Source organism: Callospermophilus lateralis, chromosome 14, assembly GCF_048772815.1.
Source record: "Callospermophilus lateralis isolate mCalLat2 chromosome 14, mCalLat2.hap1, whole genome shotgun sequence".
Classification (NCBI taxonomy): domain Eukaryota; kingdom Metazoa; phylum Chordata; class Mammalia; order Rodentia; family Sciuridae; genus Callospermophilus; species Callospermophilus lateralis.
Window position 1 is genome coordinate 21,786,766 of NC_135318.1, and position 26,308 is coordinate 21,813,073.

General features: G+C 37.4%; 1 protein-coding gene and 1 non-coding gene across 2 annotated transcripts in view; both read left to right on the plus strand.

Moving 5' to 3' along the window:
* The first annotated feature begins 8,062 nt into the window (after window positions 1-8,062).
* Window positions 8,063-26,308, plus strand: part of Wdr43 (WD repeat domain 43) — a 42,234-nt gene continuing 23,988 nt past the window's right edge. The window contains exons 1-6 of the mRNA XM_076833320.2: window positions 8,063-8,310; window positions 15,817-15,954; window positions 18,250-18,371; window positions 21,557-21,677; window positions 22,690-22,829; window positions 25,682-25,784. Of these exons, the coding sequence (XP_076689435.1) occupies window positions 8,086-8,310; window positions 15,817-15,954; window positions 18,250-18,371; window positions 21,557-21,677; window positions 22,690-22,829; window positions 25,682-25,784 (849 nt within the window). The 5' untranslated portion in view covers window positions 8,063-8,085. The remainder of the gene's footprint in view (window positions 8,311-15,816; window positions 15,955-18,249; window positions 18,372-21,556; window positions 21,678-22,689; window positions 22,830-25,681; window positions 25,785-26,308) is intronic.
* Window positions 22,201-22,285, plus strand: LOC143380826 (small nucleolar RNA SNORD53/SNORD92). Its single transcript, XR_013088702.1, has one exon. It is a non-coding gene; the product is annotated as a small nucleolar RNA SNORD53/SNORD92 (small nucleolar RNA).

The window sequence follows — 26,308 nt, forward strand, 5'->3', positions numbered from 1 at the left end:
CAGGTGTACATTACCTAGCCAGATGCCTGAACTGACCCTTTAGGACTGATAAGAATTGTTAGTTGATAAATTGGATGAAGGCTTGCCTGGAATTGGGGGCAGAGAGAGGCTTGGAAGAATATTAATTACAGGCCTGAGAAAAAAATAAGCAGGGCCCAGAATAATTGTGGTAAGGAGGCTGGGCCTGGTGGCATACACCTGTAATCCCAGCAACTCTGGAGGCTGAGACAGGAGGATCCTAAATTCAAAGTCAGCCTCAGCAACTTAGTGAGGCCCTAAGCAAATCAGTGAGATCCTGTCTCCAAATATAATATCTAAAAAGGGCTGGGGATGTGGCTCAGTGGTTAAGCACCCCTGAGTTCAATCCCTGGTATAAAAAAAAAAAAAAGAACTTTCATTCATACTCAAAGTCTACCTTATCATATCCCTCTGGACTGAATCCCTTAGCAATTTACTTACATTTCTTCTGTGTTTATCATATTCTGCTTTGTGTATAAAAAGCACTGAATGATCTTCAATGAGTTGTATTATCTTTGGTTTTATTGGTGCCTCCAGGGGACAAAAAAAGAACTGTATGAGCCAGGCGTGGTTGTGCATGCCTATCTTCACAGTGACTGGGGAGGCTGAGGCAGGAGTATCAAAAGTCCTCAGCCATCCTGAAACAGTAAAACGGCTGAGGATGTAGCTTAATGGTAAAATACTCACCAGTACCAAAAGAAAGAAGTGCGGGGGCGGTGGGGGGCAACTCTTCAAGACAATCTATGAGTAGAAACAGTGTGGCTTTGCGGGTGAGAAAGTGCCATTTTAAATGTTGCCCAGTTGTTTTCTCAGAGAGTGCATCCCTGACCCATTCCTCCACTCTAGGCTGCCTTCTCCTATACCTTGTACTTTTCCTTGTTGGTGCTTATCACCATTATTCATCAACAGATGAGATTTTTTTTGTCTAAGGTGTCACTCCACCTTCCACTAGACTTCACTAAGCTCTTGAAGTCAGAAATCAGAACTCCTTTATTCCCCCTCACATCCCTAAGCTCTAAGGAATGGATGAAGGGAAAGTTGCAAAATTAGGACACAGTCCTCTCCTCCAAGGATTCATCTTGTAAAATGCATTTGCCTGAGAGGCAGCTTGGCATAGGAAAATAAATAAATGCCCATGAAGTTTCTGAAGTCACTTAACTACTCAGAGCATCAGTTTATCATCTGTAAAATGGACAAAATGATGACAAAATTTCTTCACTTTCTAAGTTTTTATTAACCAGTGAAATTTATTTAACACACACATATCCAGCTCCAAATAGCATGGCCAGGCATGGTGGTACATCCCTGTAACCCAGCTACTTGGGAGGCTGAGGTAGGAGGATCGCGAGTTCAAGGGCAGCCTAGGAAGTTCAAAAAGACCCTGTCTCAAAATAAAAGGGCTGAACTATAGCTCAGTGGTAGAGCAGCCCTGGGTTTGATTCCCAGTACTGCTTTTTGTTTTTAATACCAGCAATGTCTTTTGATTAATATATATTATCCTGTTTTTCCTCTGCTGCACAAGTTATCTTTGTTGTGTTTTTGTCATCTTCATGTATTTTTTTTATTGTTGGTTGTTCAAAACATTACATAGTTCTTGATATATCATATTTCACACTTTGATTCAAGTGGGTTATAAACTCCCATTTTTACCCCGTATACAGATTACAGAATCACATCAGTTACACTTCCATTGATTTATATATTGCCATACTAGTGTCTGTTGTATTCTGCTGCCTTTCCTATCCTTTCCTATCCCCCCTCCCCTCCCCTCCCCTCCCCTCCCCTCTTCTCTCTCTACCCCCTCTATTGCAGTTCATATCTCCCCCTTGTATTATTTTTCCCTTTCCCCTCGCTTCCTCTTGTATGTAATTTTGTATAACCCTGAGGGTCTCCTTCCATTTCCATGCAATTTCCCTTCTCCCTCCCTTTCCCTCCCACCTCTCATCACTGTTTAATGTTAATCTTCTTCTCATGCTCTTGTCCCTACTCTGTTCTTAGTTACTCTCCTTATATCAAAGAAGACATTTGGCATTTGTTTTTTAGGTATTAGCTAGCTTCACTTAGCATAATCTGCTCTAATGCCATCCATTTCCCTCCAAATTCTATGATTTTGTCATTTTTTAATGCAGAGTAATAATACTCCATTGTGTATAAATGCCACATTTTTTTATCCATTCATCTATTGAAGGGCATCTAGGTTGGTTCCACAGTCTTGCTATTGTGAATTGTGCTGCTATGAACATCAATGTAGCAGTGTCCCTGTAGTATGCTCTTTTTAGGTCTTTAGGGAATAGACTGAGAAGGGGAATAGCTGGGTCAAATGGTGGTTCCATTCCCAGCTTTCCAATATTTTTTTTTTTATGATTTGTCATTGATCCTGGTTGTATAAATCTCCACTCAGCATCTTCAGATACGCTAGCTATTCTATCACTTTCCCCTGCCTTAAACTACTCGGGGAGATTCTGCAACTGCTCCTCTACATACCTGTCCACCTGTCATCTGGGGTCTCACTTAGCCCGGAGGTTCCCTTGACTGCTCTTCTCTGTCAGTCTTCTGGGTTTCCTATATCTCCTCTTCCTTTCTCTCAATTACCCATTTGTTTTGTCAAGAACATGAACCTTCAATGACTTACTGAGAAAGAGAACCTGAGAATGAAGATTTTTTTGTGAGGTTGAACATCTGAAAGCATTTTTATTCTATGGGTGCCTTTGCTAGTTAGTTTTTCTGGTGAGAATTCAATTTTTTTTTCTCAGAATTTTGAAGGCATAGCCTCATTATCTTCAACCTTCCATTGTGTTGATAAGACAGATTTCATTTGATTCCCGAACATTTGTATTTAACTTGTTTTTCTTGTTCCCTCTGGAAGCTTATAGGATCTCATTGCCTCTTGTCTTTGTTCTGAATTATTTATAGCGCCATGCCTTGGTTTAAGTCTAATTTCATTTACTGCATGTGGCATTTATGGCCTCTCCCCCTTTTTTTATTTTACATTATTTCTCCCTACCTCTAACTCTGGTAATCACTGTTCTACTTTCTGTTTCTGTAAGTTGATTATTTTAGCTATGGCATACAAATGAAATCAGGCAGTGTGCATCCTAGGACTGACTTATTTGATCTAGTATAATGTCCTTTAGTTTCATCCATGTTGTGGCATATGGCAGTATTTTCTTCTTTTTAAAAGCTGAATAATATTCCATTATATATACATACCACATTTTTGTTAATCCCTTCGTCCACCAGTGGACATTTAGGTTGTTTCCATATTTTGGCTATTGTTAATAATATCTCAATGAACATTGGAGTTCAGATATATCTTGAAGAGCCTTTTGGAAATTCTTTTGGATATATGCCCAGAATTGGGATGGCTAGATCATATGCTAGTTCTATTTTTAATTACTTGAGGAACCTCCACACTATTTTCCACAGTGGCGCACTAATTTGCATTCCGACTAACCCGTGTTCAAGGGTTCCCTTTTGTCCACATTCTTGCCAACACTTATCTTTTTTTTTTTTTTAAAGGCCACCCAAATAGATATGTGGTGATACCACTGCTTTGATTTGTATTCCCTGAAGTTGAACATCTTTTTGTATACTTGTTGGTTATACTTATTTGGAGCAATGTCTATTCATGTTCTCTCAATGTCTATTTTAAAATCAGATCATTTATTCTTTTTCTTTTTTTTTTCTGGCCCTCGATATAGTAATTCATATCCCTCAGTTCTGGAAAACCTGTTCTGAACAATTCCTTTGATAGTTTCTTCCCTTTTATTTCCTCTGTTCTCTTTCAGGAACTCTTATTATTCAGTTTTAAGACACCTGAAATAGTCCCCCACTTATCTTTTCTTAGTCATTGGAATGTTCATTTTTTAAAATGTAACATTGTTTTATTTCAATGATGCAACATCTTTTCTTGTTTTTTACAGGTTATTATAATATATCAATTTTTAAAATGCATCCTTTCTACATGTAAAACATTTCTGAAGTTGGGAGTTTGTTTTGGATATGTTAACTTTGAGAGGTCTGTTAGAAATCTGTATTAGTGGTCCAGGCAGGGTGTACCATGCCTGTAATCCCAGTGGCTTGGGAGACTGAGACAGGAGAATCACAAGTTCAAAGGTGAGACACTAAGCAACTCCGTGAGACCCTGTCTCTAAATAAAACCCCAAATGGGCTGGGGATGTGGCTCAGTAGTCAAGTGCCTCTGAGTTCAATCCCTGGTAAAAAAAAATAAATAAAAAGAAATCTGTATTAGTTTCCTGGGCTGCTGCAACAAATTACTATAAACATAGTGACTTAAAACAATGGATGGGTATTCTCACACAGTCTGGAGGTGGGAAGTGCAGAAGCAAAGTATTGGCAGGACCAGGCTCCCTCCAAAACCTCTAGGGAAGAATTCTTCATTTTTTATTTTTATTTTGCCATGCTGGGGATTAATCCCAGAGCCATACTAATGCTAGTTAAGTGCTTTACACCAAGTTACATCCCCAGCCCCAGGGAAGAATTCTTTGTTTCTTTCAGCATTCCTTGGCTTTTGCCTGTCTTCTGTAACTTTTTCTTTCTTTTTTCCCTCTGTGTTCTATCTCTTCTGTGTGTGTCTCTGTGTCTTTTTCTTAGAAGGATACCAGTCATTGGATTTAGGGCTCACCCTAAATCTAGAGTAATCATTTTGAGATTCTTAACCAAATTATACTTGCAAAGACCTATTTCCAAACATTTACTTGGATATATCTTTTTCTGGGCGGAACACAATTCAACCTACCACAACACCCATGCACCGATGTTGAATAGGGAATTCAATATGCAAGTTGTGCACATTTGGAATTCATAGAAAGGACCCAGGTTAGAGTTATACATTTGGGATCATCAGCATTTGGATGGTATTTAAAGCCAGATGTCTAAGTATTATTAAGGAAGGAGTGGACTGAGGATGTAGCTTAGTGGTTGAATACTTGCCTAGTATACTAGAAGCACTGGGTTTGATTCCCTGAACCTGTTGTGGGGAACAGAAAAATTCAAGGCCAGCCTAGGTAACTTAGTGAGACCTTGTCTCAAAATAAAAAAGGGGAAGGAATGTAGCTCAATGGTAAAATACTGATGGACTCAATCCCCGGTACCTGGGGGAGAGGGAGAATAATAGCATGTATATGTTTATGAGGAGGAAGTTGAGAGGTAAAAGTTGATGCCAGCAGAGAGAGAAAAGACTTTTTTGTAGTAACATATTTGAATAGGAAAGAGGAGATAGAATCTAGAACTTAAGTGGAGGGGTGGTCTTTGGCAGGAACATGGATAGCTTATCCATAGTACCAGAAGAGATGGAATGTAGGTGGGTAGGGATGCAGGTACTGGTAGCTTGTGGAAATTATTTTGTGATTGCTTCTATTTTCCCAAGAAATAGGAAACAAAGTCATCTACCCAGAGCAAAGATGGATTAGGAGGTTTGAGGTGTTAGAAGATAAGACTTAAGTGTCTTGGAATGTTGAAGGGACTGGACTGGGGCCCAATATTTTGGATCATGAATTTAAAGTGGCTAAGTATCACATTAGAGTGGCTGTGGCTTGTCTCTAGTCATTTTCAGGTGTTTGTGGGTGGAGAGTGAGATTTTGTTAGGCTTGCAGTTTTACCAAGGAAGGACTGTAATATAAGAAAGAGGCAAGGGGTTTGAAGGTTACAATGATATAACTTAAAAATGAAGGGATAAGGTATGAGGGTTGATGAGAAAATTGTGGGGTTGGTGATATAAATATTGGCTGTAATATGTAAACCAGAATGAGTGAGCTGGAAATAGGAGGGATGACAGTAAGAGAGCAGGGTGTGGAAATTGAGATTATGAAGTTGGTTCAGTTATCATAATGACAAGGTTAGAGATATGACCATTAGAGTGAGTAGCTCATGCAGAGTAGAAATCAAGATCACTGAAGGGGAGCAGTCTAGGAATTGATTTGCTTGGGTGTGGAAGGGTCATTTATGTGAACCCTACGTGCACTCATCAGGTAAGGTAGTCAGTGCCCAAAGATAACTTGGTTAGAAATCCAGCTCATCCTTTCCCAGTTTCTTTACTTTTCTTATCTAATGGAGGGAGATATTGATAGTTTCTACATTGTGGGGCTATTGTGAGGACCAAGTGAATCAATACACATAAATTACTTAGAACACTGCCTAACATATAGCAAATGAAAAATAAACTCTTATTTTATTTTCTGGTTCTGGGCATCAAACCCAGGGTCTTGTGCATACTAGGCAAGTGCTCTACCACTGAGCTACAGCCCCAGTCCTTTCTATTTTATTTTGGGACAGGGTCTCACTAAGTTGCTCAGGCTGGCCTTAAACTTGCAATTCTCCTGCTTCAACCTTAACAGTGGTTGGATTCATAGGTACATGCCATGCACCCAGCCAGACTTTTGTTTTTTTTTGGTGCTGGGGATTGAATGCAGCACTTTGTGCATGCAAGGCAAGCACCCTACCAACTGAGCTATATCCCTAGCACCCCCAGCCAGACCTTTTTTATGTAGACTCATATCTATCTGCTCTCGCTTTCACTCTCTCTCTCTCTTTAAACAAAAATTCTTTAAAAATTACCAATGATCTTGATCTTGCCAAGATCACTGGTTAATTTAATGTTTATATTACAGTACCTGACATGGCTTTATCATGTTTTGCTTCTGAAATTATCATAAAAATTTGTTTTTCAGGGAAAAATTATTTTTTTCCTAAGAGATTCTTATTCTCTTAGGCTTTTCATCTCTCTTTATTGTCATCCTTTCTCAATGTACTTTTCTGGAAGTTCTTCCTCTTCCTGACTTCTTAGCTTGGGACTAAGTTCACTTTTTTATTCACACTGAACATGACCTTTCCAGTCCCATGGTTTTGAATAGTATCAGTATTCTAATGCAGCTAAAATTTATCTCTCTGTGATCTATTCTACTATTCGCAAAATAGTATTACCTTTCACTTATTTGTCCAGTTTTTTTTTTCTTTTTGTTGTCCTGGAGATTAACCAAGGCTTCATCTAAGGTAGGCAAGTAAATGCTCTACCAGTGGGCTACATCCCAAGACCTTGTTCCGATTTTAAAATCATTCTTTACCCATTTCTTTCCCTCACGCGACACACCAATCCATTCAGCAAGTCCTTTTGACTCCAACTTCAGATATCTGGAATCTGACCACTTTTTCATCAGCTTCATCGCTTTTTTTCAGAGTCTGCCTACCATTGTCCTTTGCCGTGACTGCAAGGCAATAAGCTCTGAGTGGGCCGAACAGTACCTGACTCGTCCCCCCAACCCCCCCCCCCCCCGCAGTGCTGGGGATTAAATTCAGGCCCTCACTCAAGTTAGGCAAGTCCTGTACCATTATACTCTACTCCTGTACCTGGCGTTTCTCGAATTGGATGCATTGATTTGGTGAAACAGTAAAGAAACATTAAAAAAGAAGTTTTTAAAAATTTTGGGCTGGGGATGTGGCTCAAGCGGTAGCGCGCTTGCTTGGCATGCGTGTGGCCTGGGTTCGATCCTCAGCACCACATACAAAGATGTTGTGTCCGCCGAAAACTGAAAAAAAAAAAATTAAAAAATTAAAAAAAAAAAGAAATTTTGACTATTTGCTGTAGCAACACGGGTTGGCTCTCAACGAAATAAGAGGAAGTAGCTGCTCATGCCATGACTTTTACACTACTATGACAGAAGAAATTATTACTATGTACTTAACTATTGCCTGGAAATGAATAGGGGAAAATGAAAACAGTTGTCACTATCACGGAGTTATAGATAAATGTTTCTTTTAAACATTTCGTTCAACCATTTTATAAAAGTTTTTAAAGTAATCGGTCTTGCTCTGCATGCTATAGCCACTTCCTTCCACACACTCTCGCCCTTATGCTCCTGAACGTTAGCCCTAGGTCCTACCCGGCCACCGTCCACAGGGTAGACCCGCCCAACGCTCGCCTGCGTCGTGACGAGCCACGCCCACAGATCCCAGCACTCCCTCCGCCCCACTTCCTCTCTTTAGGATCCGCCCCGCGCCGGTGCGCCTGCGCACGGACGAACACGTGGCTGCCGCGGAGCTAGAACAGCAATGGCGGCGGGTGGTGGCGGTAGCTGCGACCCTCTGGCCCCTGCGGGGGTCCCCTGCGCCTTCTCCCCTGACAGACAGGCCTACTTCGCTTTGGCCTCTACCGACGGTCACCTGAGAGTGTGGGAGACAGCCAACAACCGACTGCATCAGGAGTACGTGCCTTCCGCGCACCTCAGCGGTACCTGCACCTGCCTGGCCTGGGCGCCAGCGCGGCTGCAGGCCAAGGTAGTGCGAGCGGGACCGCGGTGGGGGAGGGCGCTCGTTCCGATCAGGGTTTGGCGCCCCCGGGCAGGGCGACCTGCGGCCCCGCACCGTTCTCGGCCCTCGCTGCCTCAGGGCAGGGAGGCACTGAGCGCTGTGGCGGCGGGCACTGGGCTACCTCGCCGCCTGTGTACGGCCTGTCGGGAGGGCAGTGAGAGGGCGCGGCTCGATCCGGCGGGCTCCATGCGGTCTGCGTCCCACTGTCGCTGGGCCGCCATGTTCGCCAAGGCCCCTGACCCCCCAGGGGTGGCTTCCTTCAGCCAGGCCCCACTCATCCGCATGCGCTCATCAGAGCCCTGGCTTTTGACAGAGCCCCATCTTGGAACTATACTGCTCATTCCTATCGCAGACTCAAGAGTATTGCTTTTTCTTGGATAGTTGTAATGAACAAGTCTGTTTTCTTGTTTCCGGGACCCCATCCTCCTGGGGTGCTGGCTCAACACGTGTTCTCTCACGCGTTTGGCTAATAGGGCTCTTACGCTCTAAACTCTGGACTTTCCCAATCTCCTTTTCATCCTCAGCCTTGCAGAGTTTCTTATGTTTAACTTCTGCTCGGCTCCCTCTTTTTAGTCCTTGTCTCATCTTGAATTCTTCATTAGCATTTGGAGTTAAAAATGTAGTAGCTTGACTTGGTGAATATGATGTAAATGCAGGTGAAGTTTCCTGTAGATTGGAATTTGCCGAGTTAGGGAAATCTTTTCATTGTCAGGTAAATTCTCTGTTGAATCACCGCATTACATCCACTCAAACTCACTCGCACGTGCTTACTGCCCTTAATAGAGTAGCCAAACCTATTCACTTCAACATGAATTAGAAGCATCAAGTATCCTAAAGTGTGACATTTTGTCATAACTATGTTGTCAAATTTCAACACTTAGGTTTAGGATAGATCTTACTCTGACCACCAGAAGAGCCCATGCTAAATTTTTGGGTGAAAGTGGGGATACATCTTTACTTGCTATACTTGGGTGAATTCTTTCAGATATTTTTTGACTTTAAGTTATGTTTGCATGGTATCTCCTGTTGATTGATAAAGGACATTTATCAAGGGTCATAAATTAGGCACAAAACCCAGACTTGTAAAGTTTTAGTTGTCATTATTAGAATTTCAGCATTCTGTATATTTTTTCTTTTTAAAATTGTTTTCAAATGTAATTTAACAGTTCTGTTAAATCCAGACTCTCCTTCATCATAATAATTCTGCTTCTAGTTCTCCCTTTATGAAATGAGGATTATATACATTAAGAAGTTATGTAAGGTAATATATTTAATAATGCAGAAAGCACTGAGAATAATTCTTGACATGTAAGTGCTGTATTAAATATAATTAGTATATTTGTATAGTTAATTTTGCAAGGTAGTTAACACAGCAACTTGCATAAAACCAAAAAATGAAATCAGGGCTAGAATTTAGATCTTTAAAGCTCACTTTTTAGTTAAGTGCAACATATAGTTTATTATTAGGTTGTCCAAAACTTGTCCTCCACTTTTCTGTTGACTTTCAAATCACAGTGTATGTCAGGAATGAAACTTTTTCCTAGTCTCAAATTATGAATGATAGTTGGGAATTATATGCACAACTGGATTTCTTCTTATAACCAGGACTAATTTCCGATTTCCTTTTGTCATATTAAGTTGCTTTAATTTGGAAGGTCTTATGAAAATAAAAGTTACACTGGGGATGCAATTCAATGGTATAGCAGGTGTTCAGCTCCCATGATCTCGATATCTCTCTCTCTCTCTCTCTCTCTCTCTCTCTCTCTCTCTCACACACACACACACACACACACACACACACACTGTTTCTAGGTTTCAGACTCCTTTTACTAGTATGCTCTTATTTTAGCAATATAAATATGAAATTCCCTAAAATTACTAAACTTTAAAAAACAGATTGGTGGGTCAGAATTATGAAAGTTAAATGACTTAACCAAAACCTTAGTCACTAGTGAAGTTGTGGCCACTAGAGTCATCATACTCTGATTTCTAGTTCAGTGCCTGTATACTCCTCTTCTTGTTCTGGAGTAACAGCTGAGAGGATTATAGAGAGCCTAATTCCTATCATCTTGGTGATATGACATCCTGGATCATCAGTTTTACTTGAAGAATGAGAGTCAGTTTTGCTGTACTAAAACAGGCTTACACATATATTATGGTATAGAATTAAAGGCCATACAATTTGAGGAAGGGGACAAAGGGAATTGAACCCAGGGGCAGTGCTACCATTGAAGTACATCCCAGCCCTTCTTTTATTTTTTGAGACAAGGTTGTGCCAAGCTGCCCAAACTAACCTCAAACTTGTAATCTTCTTGCCTCTTGAGTAACTGGGATTTTAGGTATTTGCCACCATACCTGGCTGTCAAGCGATTTTTTTTTTAATGTTTATTTTTTAGTTGTAGATGGACACAATAACTTTATTTTTATGTGGCACTGAGGATTGAACTCAGGGCCTCGCACGCTACGTGAGCACTCTACTGCAGAGCGACAATCCTAGCCCTGTCAAGTGATTTTTTTTTTTTTAAACATTTATTTTTTAGGTGTAGATGGACACAACACAATGCCTTTATTTTTATGTGGGGCTGAGGATCGAACCCAGGTCCCGCCTGTGCTAGGCCACAATCCCAGCCCCCTGTCAAATGATTTTTAATGGTATAAAATGAGTAATTGTTCAGCAGCTGCTCAATCTCTGCTCCCGGTTTCCTAGGTTATGTTCCTTGCCACATAAGTGTCAAGATGCTTTTTCTTTTTTCTTTTTTTTGTGGGGTGGGGATGGGGATTGAATCCAGGGCCTTGTGTATATGCAAGGCAAGCATTCTACCAACAGAGCTATATCCCCAGCCCAAGATGCTTTTTTCTTATTAAACCTTCTTATTTTTATATCCTTGAGGTTTAAAGCGTGAGGCATGAAAAAAATATTATTACAAAGTCCACATTTCCAGCGTTTTGTTAAGATCCTGGCATGTTGTCCACTTTGAAACCAAAAGTAGAGATAATTCCACCCTCCTTTCAGGGTTCTCTGCATTAAGTGAGGCGCAGTGTACATGGCCTGTGTAGTAAAGTATGGCACCTAATAAGTACTCAATAAATGTTATTATTGAATGAATCAGTGACTGTTCTGTGTGGACTCATTTAATGTTGTATTCACACTGTAAATTTTATAGGAATATCCTGCATTTGGTTTATTAATTGGCAGTTTGCTACCCAAGGAGAGACAGAACATATGATGATATTCTTATCTATGTGAAAAGAAATATGGGTTGGGTTTCTTAAGTAGTGGGTTAATGTAATGGTTGGTTTATAAATATTTAGAAAAGTTAGATTGCCATTTTTTGTTCTTGGTTACAGAATGAAATGCTTTTTTTGTTGTTGTGATGGGGATTGAATCCAGGGCCTGTGCATGTAAAGTAAGCACTCTAGCAACTGAGCTATATCCCAAGTACTGATTATAATACTTTGTATTTATGCCACAGTAGTTTTAGTTTCCCAAGTTTATATGTATAAACTGAGGCTGAGGTGTTAATGTCAGGGCAGAGTTATACAGTAGATGGCTGAGCTACCTAGGAAAGGATCCTTTTTCATTGCTCCCTTAAGTCACACACTTTTCTACTTTCCTTCCCTACTGACTGTAGAACCCTAGAGGAATAGACTTTGCCTGTTGTTGGCTACCACAGTACACATTTTTATACTGCTTTAATCTCAGTGCAGTTATATGACCCTACACAGCTTAGTACTTACTGGAGGAAACCCATGGCTCGTATCAGACATTGGACAGAGCCTATGTGGTAGCATTAAGTATATTTCTAGGAAAAAATCTGAGCTGGGTATCACCATTGCTATCTCTTAGAGATGTAGCACAATTCAAATGTGTTGCTGTGCTCTCTTGAGGTCTCCAGTATTTAAACTTTAAAAGAAGGTAAAGATCACAGTTTAGATTCAGTTGGCAAAAATAGATGTTTCTCTGTATTAGAATTATTTTGTTGTAAATACTATTTGTAATTTTATGTAAAATGTAAAGTTTTTCCCCGCTATTTCACATTATATTTCTACATATGCCAGAATAAGTATCAGTAAGATAAGCCAAGAAGTGGAATAGGAAGCTATTTGCCAAGTACAAATGTAAACTTGGTCGTAATTTTTGGTATCTAGGAGTCAGTATTTTTCATAGTAAGTTTTGATCCATTAGTGGATTCTGAGATAGATAATAATGGGTTGTGACCACATTAAAAAAATGAGGATGGAAAACATCAGAGAATTGCTACTCATGATAAGTTTTTCTGTGAAGCTTGTTTCATTTATATATATCATGTTTTCATGAGTTTCTTCATGTGCATGTAAACTCTACTTTGAGATTTAAGCCATTGCTTAAATCTGGACCAAATTTAAACTTCTTATCACCTGGATGTTTCATGGTCTCTTCATGTTATTTTTACTACTACTTGCATTAAAAATCAAGCATGTGTTCCATTCATATTCTTTCTCATTGTTTGTGTGTTGTTGTTGTTCTTTTTATTTTATGTATGTAGGGTGCTAGGCAAGCACTCTATCAGTGAGCTACCTCCTCAACTCCTCAGTGTTCTTATTGTCTTCTGGGTCTAATGTTCAGAAGCTTTCATCAGACAGGTTTGTGCTATTTGTGCTTAGCTCAGTCTGCCCTTAGGATGGACAAGGAGTTAATTTAAGAAATCACAGTCTTTTAGTCTTCATTCCTGATACCTTCACTTAGAGTTTATAGTTAAAAATATATGAACTAAATTCTCAGCCAGCATTTCTCATTACTTTATATTTTTACACATCTGGTCAGTTGGGACCTGACATTTCTAGGTACTCTAAGAAAGGAAACAACTGTGTGTGACTTAAGATGAAAGAAGAAAAAAGACACAGTTTTACTGTGTCTGTGATGCAGAGCATGATTTATTTCTTAAGGAAAAGAAGGTTTCTGTAGGAGATGGTATTTAAGGTAGACTTTGAAGCATAGATAGAATTCTTAACCAATGAAAATTAAGGCAAGTAGGAGAAGGCCCCTTCAAGTAAAGGGAAAAGCAAAATGAGGAAGTTTAAACACATGTAGGGAGTGTGATGTAGGGATAGAATTGGAATCAGTAGTACTGACCTTGGTTTCAGAAATATTTAATGTGGGGTTGTACCTAAAATATTAGATTTCACTAAAATGCACATTGGTTATATAAACTTCTGATCTGGTTCATGTGTTACATGTTAGGACATGCCTATCCTGCTGAGTGGGAAGTTATTTTTAAAAAGATCATCTAACTGAAAAAAAACATGCAAGTTAATAATAGCTATATGAAATTATTGAATTATTATTTAGCTTTAGACAGTTTTCCTCATATAGATTGCATATAGATCTTGTGGGCTCGAGGCTGGGGTTGTAGCTCAGTGATAGAGTGCTTGCCTGGCATGTGTGAGACGCTGGGTTTGATCCTCAGCACCACATAAAAATAAATAAATATTCATATGAATATATGTAGAATACTCCTGCCTGCCTTTTCTTGTTTCTGCCAAAAGTAGATTCCGCACATAGGAAAATCAGGGTTTTGGTTATGTTAACGTTTAATTTCTTTTTCTTCCTTCCTTCCTTCCTTCCTTTCTTTCTCAGTGCTTTTAAGTAAATTCAAATCTGTGGTAAAGCATATACACATTTGGACAGACCTTTACACAGTAAAAAAAAAAAAAAGGGGGTCAGTATAGATAATTTGGTTTTTCTAGACTCTTCTCTAAAGAAAATTCTTTTAGGGTTTTTTGATAAGGTTGCACATACTGAGTATCTCATCTGAGATGCTTGGGCCTAGAAGTGTTTCAGAATTCAGAACATTTTGGATTTTAGAATATTTGCAAAGATATTACCATTTGAGCATCCCTGATCTGAAAATCTGAAATCTTTAAAGTGCTCCAAAATTTCAGATTAAGGATGCTCAACTTACAGTTGCTTAATATACTTCTCCCTACTGCCCTTTTATGAAATAGCTGTTTGTGTTTATAACCTTAATGCAGAAACCACATTTTTTCTCTGGGATTATTCACAGGTAGCTTTAGAAATTCATGTAAGTGAAGTTGGGGTTGTGGGACACTTCTAATACAAAAGTTTCATTATTCAAGAAGATTAAATGTTACTGCTGCGACATTAGATTAGACTGTTTACACTTTGTCTTTTAATTGTAACATCCCTTTTAGGTTTGTTAATGTAGATACATTGCTAAAGAACAGCTAAATGTTATTTTTATTCTGTAATAAAAAGTTACTTCTTTTTGTTCATCTGAGTGTCTGATAAATCAAATTTTTCAAATGTAGCATCCCTATAGGATAACTAAAAGGAAAAAATTTGAAAATTCTTTAGAAATTTACTCTGATAGTCTTTATATACTGATAACATTGTAGTTTTCATTTTGTTTCTTGGATTGGGTAAATTTTTATGTTTCCTAGATTTTTATGCTATAGAGAAGAGAGATCCTATACTATTAAGAAAGTGTTCCCTTTTCTACTGGACAGTTTTATGCTAAAAGAATGGATTTGTCAGCCTGCACTGTGGTGCATGCCTGTAATCCTAGCAGCTTGGGAGGCCGAGACAAGGGTATCTGAGAATGGATTTCTCAGAGCTTCTTTTATACCAAAACATACAGACTGGTGAGCTTTAATTAAAAAGAAGAAGAAGAAGTTTTAAAATCATATATTTCAGAATTATGAGCTCAGATCTGTACTTGTGAGTTGTGATCATGGATTGCCATTTTGATGGAGAATACAAACTGTTAGCATCACATTTGAAATAAATCAAAAGAAGTCTTGCAACATTTGTTAGTAGATGGAAACTTGCCTTTTCAATCATCAGAATTACTGAGCCAGCATGGAACTCAGGCCCTTGATCAGATATTGGAGCAATTTCCCTGGTTTATACTCGGAGCTTCTCTACTAGTTACAACTGTTTTGTTGACTGATATTAAATTTAATGTATGCTTATAAATATAAAATTGTTTGAATTCCATTTCTTGAAAACTAGGCTAGAATTTGAGAAAAGATTGGGAAGGGGAGGGGAAAAGTTGGCTGCTTAGGTAAGGATCTGTGGATTCATAGATCCTTGGGTATGGGTTTCGTGTGGAACTTCACTTAGTACCTGTCAGGAGGATTGGTCGATTACTGAGAAGTGGAAGGAACATTAGACTTGTTAAGAAAGTACCAAGAGAAAACAGTACTTGACTTTCTGTGTCTGACTTGTTTGCTGCTTTCCTTTCAGAGAGGCGTGAGAGAGGGATGGAGAATTTTGAGTTTCCCTTCCCATTGGAGTTTGGAGTGTGTGTGTGTGTCTGTGTGTTTTAAAGTAATGAGAAATTATGTGAGAGTGAATCCCTGCCCTTTCTCCTTTTTAAAATGTCTTTTGTGGAATAGTGGGCTTTAATGCTTATGCATTAATTATGTTCTAATGTTTGAAATACTAATAAATTTTTAAAAATTTTTTTATAGGAAAGTCACCAGAGGAAAAAAAGGAAATCAGAAGCTGTAGGAACGAGTGACCAGATTGATTTGTTGGCTCTTGGTACAGCAGTTGGTAGCATTTTGTTGTACAGTACAGTAAAAGGAGAATTACATAGTAAATTAATAGTAAGTATATTTTATATAGAAAATAATGATAAGGAAATGAATTATTAGAGATTTGAAAAAACAATGTAATTACAGTGTACTATTCACATGAAGAAGAATGAAATCATGTCATTTGCAGAAAAATGGATGTAGCTAGAGATCAGACTGTAAATGTTATAAATGTTTTTTTTTTTTTAAAGAGAGAGAATTTTAATATTTATTTTTTTAGTTTCTCGGCGGACACAACATCTTTATTTGTATGTGGTGCTGAGGATCGAAACCAGGCGCACGCTAAAATGTTTTTAATGATTATGACTGTCTAAATTCCCACTGAATTGGATAGTCCACTTGTCATGTAACTGTTAACCGACCATTTGGGAATTTTCTTTTTTGTTTTTGTTGTTGTAAAATAATGACTTTTATTTTTCTCTCCAATGGATTTCCTGAATTCTTAACTTAAAATTAGGGAGACAAAGAGTTTGAGTGTTGTGGCTGATTTCTGAAAGTGTCTCCTTAATTTTTACTTTTATTAGCAATGGAGGGACAATACCTATATCTCAGTAGTGTTATTTCTACCATGAATATTCCATTGAAACAGCAGCAGTAAGAAAAAAAAAATCCTCAACTAATTTGGTAGAGGAAGAATTTTATTTGAGTTTTAGATCTACCTTTAAAAGTCTTCTGTTTGTCTATTACAGATTTTACAAATAATACCCAGCTGTTAAAAAAAGGTAAAGCATTTAAGATCTGTGTAGCAGGAAGGAACTCTCCCTTTATTTGTCTCTTCTTTCCCAGTTAGGGTGGTCATCAGGTGGGATTTTATCCCACTGTAGTTAGGAAACCATCCTTTGGTCAGTTTTTGTGGACAACAGATTTATATTATCCTGTGCAATGAAATGGTTGCTTTGGCCCTGGGCATGATGCTGATGGAGCCTAGAAAGTTCTTTTTAAGTCATTTTAATACCACACAGGGGGCTGATGTTATGGCTCAGCAGTAGAGCGCTCACCTCTCACATGCAAGGCCCTGGGTTTGGTCCTCAGCACCAAATAAAAATAAATAAATAAAATAAAGCTATAAAAAATGTCAGAGAAAAAAAATACCACACAGGATTATAAGAATATCTTTAAGAGGGATCACAGAGGAACTCAGAGGCAGGGTGATGAACAGTGTTGTGATGGTTTGGTAAAATAGAAAAGGACCATGCAGGCATTGGAGCTAGTCTATTTTGAGGTTGACTCCTGCTAGTTAAGTGATCATGGGTAGGGGCTGGGGGTTTGGCTCAGTTGATAGAGTGCATGCACAAGGCCCTGGGTTCAGTCCTTAACAACATACACACACACACACACACACACACACACACACACACACAGTGATCATAGGTAAATTAACTTATCATCTCTTAAATGGGTATTGAGATAACCTGCCTCGTGACTTGGACATAATAGTGTATTTAGGGCTGGGGATGTGGCTCAAGCGATAGCGCGCTTGCCTGGCATGCGTGCGGCCCGGGTTCTATCCTCAGCACCACATACAAACAAAGATGTTGTGTACGCCGATAACTAAAAAATAAATATTAAAATTCTCTCTCTTTAAAAAAAAAAAAATAGTGTATTTAAAGTGCCTGGCATGTAATGGTATTTGTTAAATGTTTGTTGAATGAGTAAGTGAATGAAAGGATACATTGCTAAATTGCTTTCCAAAAGGACACTAATTTTTCACTGCCACCAGCAATATATTGTAAGGCCATTTTTATTATGTCACCAGCACAGGCAGTATAACGATAAATTGCTAGATGAACAGACTAAAAATGCTACTTTGTTTTGGTTTGTATTTGATTACTAACAAAATTGAGCATTTTGATATATTTGATATGTATTTCTGAATTCTTTCTGTGGGATTTATGTATGCATATCCTTTGTTCAGTTCTTTGTGTATAATATAGGAATGAGTTCTTTGACTAGATAGCTGATAAGAGGGAAGGGAAATAATTGAACTTAATGTTTTAAAATATTCTCCTTTGGAAGTAAGAGTAATTTTATTTGGAAGTAGCTTACATGATTTTGAGTGATTATTTTAACTATAATGAATGGATGTAGGTTAAGGCTTAATTAAGACCTAACATTTTGGTTACAACTTTTATTTTTTCTTTAATTTTTTTAAATATTTTATTTTTTAGTTATAGTTGGACACAACACCTTTATTTCACTTATTTATTTTGTGGTGTTGAGGATTGAACCCAAGGTCTCGCACGTGCAAGGCGAGTGCTGTACCGCTGAGCCACAACCCTAGCCCATAATTTTTTTTTTAACCTGCAGAGTGGTGGACATGACAACAGAATCAATTGTGTACAGTGGCATGAAGACAGTGGCTGCTTATATAGTTGTTCAGATGATAAATATATTGTGGAATGGAACGTACAGACATGCAAAGTAAAGTGGTAAGTAGCACTGATGGCTCTGGAATTGGTGGTGGACTTATTTACCATTTGGAAATATAACAAGAGTTTGATAAATCCTGCTAGACAAAATGGGGAATAAACACATTAATAAGGTTATATACTGTTCTCAGGGAACCTTTAATCAAATTAGGCCTGCAAGATTTTAGTATATAAAAGTGAAATGGTACAAGGGGAAAATAATTGTAGAAGAGATTTTATTTGGAAGTAGCTTACATGATTTTGAGTGATTACTTTAACTATAATGAATGGATGTAGGTTAAGGCTTAATTAAGGTAGCATGTGGTTATTTTTCAGATGAGTACAGTAGTGTTGAAGTCCTGGTGGAATAGAAGGGATGTCAGTTGGACTAGGACAGATAGAATTTGGATAGATGAGGGCAGGAGAGTCCTTTTAATAGTAGATTAAGGAAAGTGAGTAGATAGCAAGAGCAAAGGCCAAGAGATAGAAAAGTGAAACATTTACTTGTGTAGTGAGTAATTTAAAGGAGGTGCGGACTAGATGATCATGCATGGTAGAGGATAGAAATATCAAATTAATAAAAATTACAGTCAGAAGAGGGAAGTGGTTTGGGGGTTTTTAGACAAGTTGAATTTGAAATCATGTGAAAGACAAGACCTAGCAGTCAGGATGGTGACAGGCTTAGAGTTTAAGGGGAGGGCTCAGGACTGGAGGTACTGGTGAGGAAACTATTTGCACTCCATTTACCTATAACAGTAGTTTTTATACTGGTGACCTGCTTGAAACACCTGTCAGATCCAGAGGGTCTGGAATGGGACCTGTGTTGTTATATTCTGGATGAGAATTCATGAAGTTGGTTTCTTCATATGGAGACCAGTAATGTTCAAGACACATTGTTCAACAGTTTAGACCATTGTGTTTAATCGTAATACAGTGATGTTGGCTTTGTCCCTACTTTATAATTGAGAAATAGGTGAAGAGCTTGACCTTTTGCCTTTTAAACTATGCTCTTTTTAAATATTTGTTTACAGCTTTATCCTTAACATTCTTATGCTTGTTAATTGACACCCCCCCCCCCATTTTAGATACTATATACTTATTTCCTCCTGTGGAAGATGAGGATTTAACTCTCTTATATCTCTTCCTTCTCTTGTTATTATATTAGATTTGGTTCAGCCGTATTTGTTGTTTATATTATGATTCCTTATTGTTAAAGCTAAGGTTTGGATTATCCCAGGTTTGCATTTTCTTGTACAAAGTTTTTCTTTTCTTGGGGTTTATCACATAGTTTTCTTCACATAGTTTAATATGTACCTGATATTAGTTTACTCTCATTCTTAACAGTAGTGTAAATCTTCCAGTTATATTTAGCCACATCAATTAGTTTTATTTATTTCTTGGGAGAATTTCTATTGTCCTGGGTTTGCTGAATAGCCACTATTTTGAGATTTGCTTTCATCATCCTCCTGAAAAATTTTTCTTGTTAGATTGAGCCTCTGTTGCCTGGATGACATTTTCCCCTCTCTTGATTAGGGAACATTGGTCGATAGCTTCTTAAAGAAAAGGGTATGTTTGTGGTGAATTTTTGAGATTTTGTTTACTCACTGTTGTCATTTTAATTCTACTTTCTTCATTGGTAGTTTGAGGATAAAGATTTTAGTTTGAAATTACTTTCCCTCAGAATGTTTTATTTTGTTTCATTTTGGGATAGGGCCTCATGGAGTTGCCAGGGCTCCAGTAATCCTCCCACCTCTCAGCCTCTGGAGTGGTCGGGATTACCGTGGTTTCCTTTAGGACTTTGAAGGTGTTTATTCCATTGTCTTTTCAGTGTTAATTATCTTGGGTATTCTGTAATTTTATGTGCTCTCTAATTAATTAATTGCATTGGTGCTGGATGAGACCATTTAGCCTGGCAGCCTAGAAATTCGCATGCTTCATTTTTCTTGTACTGTTCATTAGATAATTTTATTCACTATTTTTTTTAACTCACTGTTACTATATACTGTTTTTCAGATCTTGTATTTTGTGAATTGATTATTTCAATTTCTGACTTGTTTTCTCTGGTTTTTCATTTTGCCTTGTTATTTGTTGTCTGTTTAATTTTTTCAATTTCATTTTCAAAACCTTCTGTTGAGTTAGGCGTAGTTTTGTGCACACCTGTAATGCCAGAGACTCAAGAGGCTGAGGCAGGCTCAAGGCCAACAACTTAACAAGGCCCTTAGTAACTTAGACTCTGTCTCAAAACAAAACAAAACAAAACAAAAAAGGGCTGGGGATGTGGCTGAAGCGGTAGCGTGCTCACCTGGCATGCATGCGGCCCAGGTTCGATCCTCAGCACTCATAGAAACAAAGATGTTTGTACGCTGAAAAGTAAAAATAAATATTAAAATTCTCTCTCTCTCTCTTTAAAAAAAAAAAAGTTGTGGCTGTAGACTTTATCAGTGGATAAGATTTAAAAAAAAAAGTGGGTATGTAGGTCAGTGGTAGTGCACCCTTGGTTTCAGTCCTCAGTACTGGGGGGAAAAAAAACCAAAAAATTTCTATAGAATTTATAATTTCTCTCGTATTTTTAACTTCTAGGAGGGTTTTTAAATTTCTTCTATATTTCTTTATCATTGAATTTTTTTAGTTCTCTGAAAATAATAGATGTAATATTTCAATTTTTTTCTCTTTATGATCATCTTTTGAGGGTGATGTGTGGTGATTTGTCTGATTTAGTCTATTTTTCATGTTGAAGGCATTCTTTAAATTGCTGAAGATCCTTGGCTGCCTATTGCATCTTAAAAATTAAAAAAGCTGATTGAAAGGTTTTGGTGTGGGTGTGTGACTCAATTGTTGGGGCCTTATTTGTGGCTTGATTGAAGGGCCTTAAAATGTCAGTGTGTAGAATGTTCTTCTCTAGTGCTTTTTATGCTTTAACCCATTATGGCTCATCATCAAAAATATATAAGATACCTACAAAAGCCTATAAGATGGGAGAATTTTTTATCCTCTTCCTCATAACATGCCATGTTGAGAGGAACCTATGAAGGAGACTTCACTCTAATATGTCTAGGGTTATGAACTTAACACAGGATTTTAGGGGATGCAATTGTACTAGGATTTCTGATGGTATTTGTATTTTTATTGCTTGTTTTTTGTTGTTGTTGTTTTATGGTTTGTTTTGCCCCATCAGTGAGATGTGTTTACCTCTCTTCACTATACAGCAAATGGAAAGGTGACAATAGTAGCGTCACTTCCCTGTGTATCAGCCCAGATGGAAAAATGTTGCTTTCAGCTGGTCGAACAATCAAACTATGGGTTTTGGAGACCAAAGAAGTCTACAGAGTGAGTCAAATTATTTTCTAAGCTGTCAATCATATACAGTATGTAAGAGAAAGATAAAGAAGTTTTAGTCGTAGATTGTTGTTTCATAAGTACAAATTCTTAGTCATGCTCCATGGTATCTTATAGTTCCAGCACTTGGCAGGCTAAGGCAGCAGAATTGCTTGAGCCCCGGAGTTTGAGTCCAGTCTGGGCAGCCTAATGAGATCCCCATCTCGACCTACCCCTCCCCCCGGCAACCAGCCCAAACAGATTTTTTAATTTTTAGGTACATCAATTAGATAAAAATTAGCCTCCAAATTTGATTCATTGATATTAAATACATTATAGACAAGTTTGCATTTTTCAAAAAACTGAATAAAATATACAAATGGACTCTGAACTTAAAATCTATTCTACCATGCAAGGATTGTGGTAATTTTGTTTTTTTGCTTGTATCCAGGATTTGGTCCATTTATAGTGTTTAACTATGGAGATTAGTATTAGGAGGGAAAAACAGTTGAATTCAGAGGTTACTCAACTTTTGGTGCTGTGATGATGCCTTAAAATTGTGGTTTCGACTCACTGAGAGTAAAATGAGGACCTACAATTCCTTGGCTGTGTCTGAGCACCTGAGCACACTTGAGAAATGAGTAGAACTGGGACTGGGGATGTAGCTCAATGGTAGAGCCCTTGCCTACCATGTGAGAGACCCTTTGTTTTAATCCTCAACATTGTTAAAAAAAAAATAAAAATAGATAGAATTAAAAAATGGAAGAAATAAAGTTAATGTGGTAGGATCATGGGAGTTAAAAGGAACATCTTAATTTTCAGTGTTTTCAGAGTTTTTATTTTTAAGAAGAGGGGATTATAACATAAATATCATTTGCTTACTATTAAATAGAATTGTTACTTCCCTTTAGAGCTCTTTTGTTAGATAATATAATTTAGCGCTTATTTATGATGATACCTAGGGAATTTTAATGTTTGTAGTGCTTTGAATCCATCCTCTCCTAAATAAGATTTAACTTTCTAGCACTTCACAGGACATGCGACACCAGTTTCATCACTTATGTTCACTACTATCAGACCTCCTAATGAGAGCCAGCCCTTTGATGGAATTACAGGTCTTTATTTCTTATCTGGAGCAGTGCATGACCGGTTACTTAATGTCTGGTAGGTAGTTCTTTTGAATTTGGGACACAGCTTTGCCTTAAAATCTGTCAAAGCTTATGTGGTTAATAAAAAAGAGTATGAAACTTGCTTTATTGCATTTAATGTTGGAATTACCTTGACATGTAAATAAAGAATTTAGTCTGCTTAAAAAATATATTTTGAGAACACTTAAGAACATTACATAATATAATCTCTCTGTTTGAAGATGCAGGGATCTCGGCATTTTTGTGAATGGGCAGTTTAAAAGTAGCTTAAAATATTTTTTTAGGAAAACTTCATTCTGTTGAATATGTGGTGCCACTGGATTAATGCAATAATATCTATTTACAGATGGTTTGCTGAGGATATAAAATTTCCTGACTTATTACTGAGATTTACCAATAATCCCCTTTTTTTGTAGTAGTTGTTGTTACTAATTCACTCAGAAGTTACTTTTTTTTTTTTTAACCCAGGGCCTTGTGCATGTGAGGCATGCACTCTACCAACTGAGCTATATCCCCAGCCCCTCAGAAATTACTTTTAATCCATCTTCTTCTAAATGAGATTTTTTAAAATAAAAATTAGTTTGATGTTAAAGAGCCATCAGAAAGTTTTTAAATGAGAAATTTTTTGGATTTTATGTCAGCATTTGATGGTGCTTTTATTCCCAACTGCTATTCATGGGTAATAAGAGTCTTTAAAAATGGAAATAGTTTCTCATTCTAGTAATAATTAGTTGAGCATGTCCTTGACCATATAAAATTACTATGTATTTACAAAACAGTGCTTATCTTTAGAAGTGCAGCTCACCAAGCTGGGTTTGATGGTGTGCACATGCTATCTCAGTACTTTGAGGAGATGATGTTATCTCTCATTGATGGGCTAAGATGGAATTTTTACAAGTTGATGAAAAGAAGTTGATTTTTGAATAGTGTTTGTAAAATCACATTTGTTAACTCATTTTTATACAAAATAAAATTTAAGGTCTAACTTAAGAAAACTGCATACTTCTAAAATGTACAGATTGATGCTTTGATCTACATGTGCATATTTTGAAAACCTTGACCACAAGCAAGACAACATGTGCATTGCTCCCAAGAGTTTTCTGGGTCCTTTGCTAATACCTCCCTACCCCAAGTCTCCAGGTTTGTTGACAGATTAGGATCATTACAGTTAGAGCTGCTATGCATGTTTGTGTACAAATCTGGACTGGCATGATTTCATTTCTCTTTAGTGAGTACCTAGGAGAGCAGTGGCTAGAGTGTATGATAGGTGAACATTTTAATTTTTTTAAGATTGTTTTTCAAAGAGGTTGTATAATTTTATATTTCTGATAGCTATGTAAGAGAGTACTAATTTCTTCACATTCTCACCAACACTTGGTATGGCAATTAATTTAAGCCATTGTAATAGATGGGTAGTGATGTTTCATTGTGGTAGTAAATTGCAGTTCCTACCACAAATGCCTAATGATCATATTTTTCCATTATGGGTATTCAGTGATTGCAGTACTATTTTTTGAAGAGGTTGTTTCCACTGAGTTGGTTTTACCTATGTATACACACACTCATACAAGTATATAGTTGATTCTCAGTATTCATAGCTGTTCTGTCAAGTCCGTATGAACTTTGATGTACTGGATCCTGAACCATAACTCCTTTGATGGAGAAAAATATTTAGGTTATCAGTAGCCTCTGGTCAGAGCATTTTTTGTCATCTAGGAATTGCATAACATTATTTTATGTGTGTTTTGTTTAAAGATACCTTATTTAGTATGTATTTTGATTAACATTAGACTCCTACCACTGTAACTCAGTCTTATTTGACATATGTTTTCTCTATAAGGCACATTAGAACCTTATTGCACTTAGGAACATATACAACACTTTAGTACTATGCTTTTAGGTAGCTACTTTTTTAAAAAATATTACTTTAGTTGTCAATGGATCTTTATTTTATTTATTTATATGTGGTGCTGAGAATTGAACCCAGTGTCTCATACATGCTAGGCAAGCGCTCTACCACTGAACCACAACCCTAGCCCTTGGGTAACTTTAAACAGTGAAATTACTAATAAACAAATATAATGAAAATTCAGAAACGATGGCACTAAGTAGACTTCTTACATAAGAGCTGAAATAAGGCAGATGAAGCCTTGTTCAGATTTCTGGAAATGCTGGGCATTGGGTGGCTTGCAGCTTTCATTTTCTCACACATGACTGAATAAACATGAATGCTCCCAGACAATAATTTTGGGGTTACAAGTAAGTTTTAGCAAGTATGTGAATTCACAAATACATAGTCCATGAAGAATGAGGATGGTGAGTGTGTGGAAGGGGGTATAGACACAGTATGTCTATTTCTGGACACTTTTTCTTGATATTGTTATAAAGTGAATTATTTCTAAATTGACTGTAGACTCCATGCAAACCAAAATCCCATCAGCCTTTTTCAGAGAAATTGTCAAGCTAATTCTCAAGCTTAAATAGAAATGAAAAAGACATAAGAATGGTCAAAGTGACTTTGAAAAACAAGAAAAAAGTTGGACTAACATAGTCTGACATCAAAACTTCAAGCTTTTATCAAGCTGTTGTTAATCAAAACATTGTGATGACATCAAAATAGACAAAGAGATCAGTAGAACAGGATAGAGAATGTTATTCATTGTTTTAATTTGCCAGAAATGTATTAATACTTTGTCTTTCCAAACCAATATGCTAATAAGGTTGTGGCATGGGTGTTCCCCTTATTTTGACATTTAATAATCTTACTCAGCTTTCAAAAGATCAACAAAAACTATAGGGACTCAAATACTGTGATTTTCCTCTTGGGTAAATCTGTCTTCTTATCTAATGGTTGCTTTTGTTTTCTAGGCAGGTCCGGTCAGAAAACAAAGAAAAGAGTGCAGTGATGTCTTTTACGGTCACTGATGAACCTGTCTATATTGACTTGACTTTGTCAGAAAATAAAGAGGAGGTAGGTGGCTTGATTTTTGAGAATTGTTTTTGGATTTAATAAACTTTAGTCTTAAAGTATGGATGTGAGGGAGTAATAACAAAATGTAACCAAAATCTTAGACTGTGGAAGCAACATTACATCACTGTGGTAAGTTCTTACAAGAGGAAAGGAAGGGGAAGGTTTGTGTACAAAGGTAGTGTATATTTAAGTCATCATGTAAATTAACAAAATTGTTGTATCAAATGCATTTTTTTGGTTATAAAATCTTATAGGTCCTAACTAAGATGTGTTTTGTTCCAAGAATGATATCCCATGGGCAAAGGGGCACATGTCTGTAATCCCAGTAACTTGGAAGTAGAGTTTGAGACCAGCCTGGGCAATTTAGTGACACTCTCTCAAAAAATAAAATGGGTTGGTGGTAGCTCACTGGTAACAGAGGGTGGGGAAACCACATTATTCTGTTTGATGCTTTTTTATTTTTTTAGAATTTTCAGCATTAAATAAATATGGCTTTACTGAAGTTCTTCATGTTCATGTGTCTG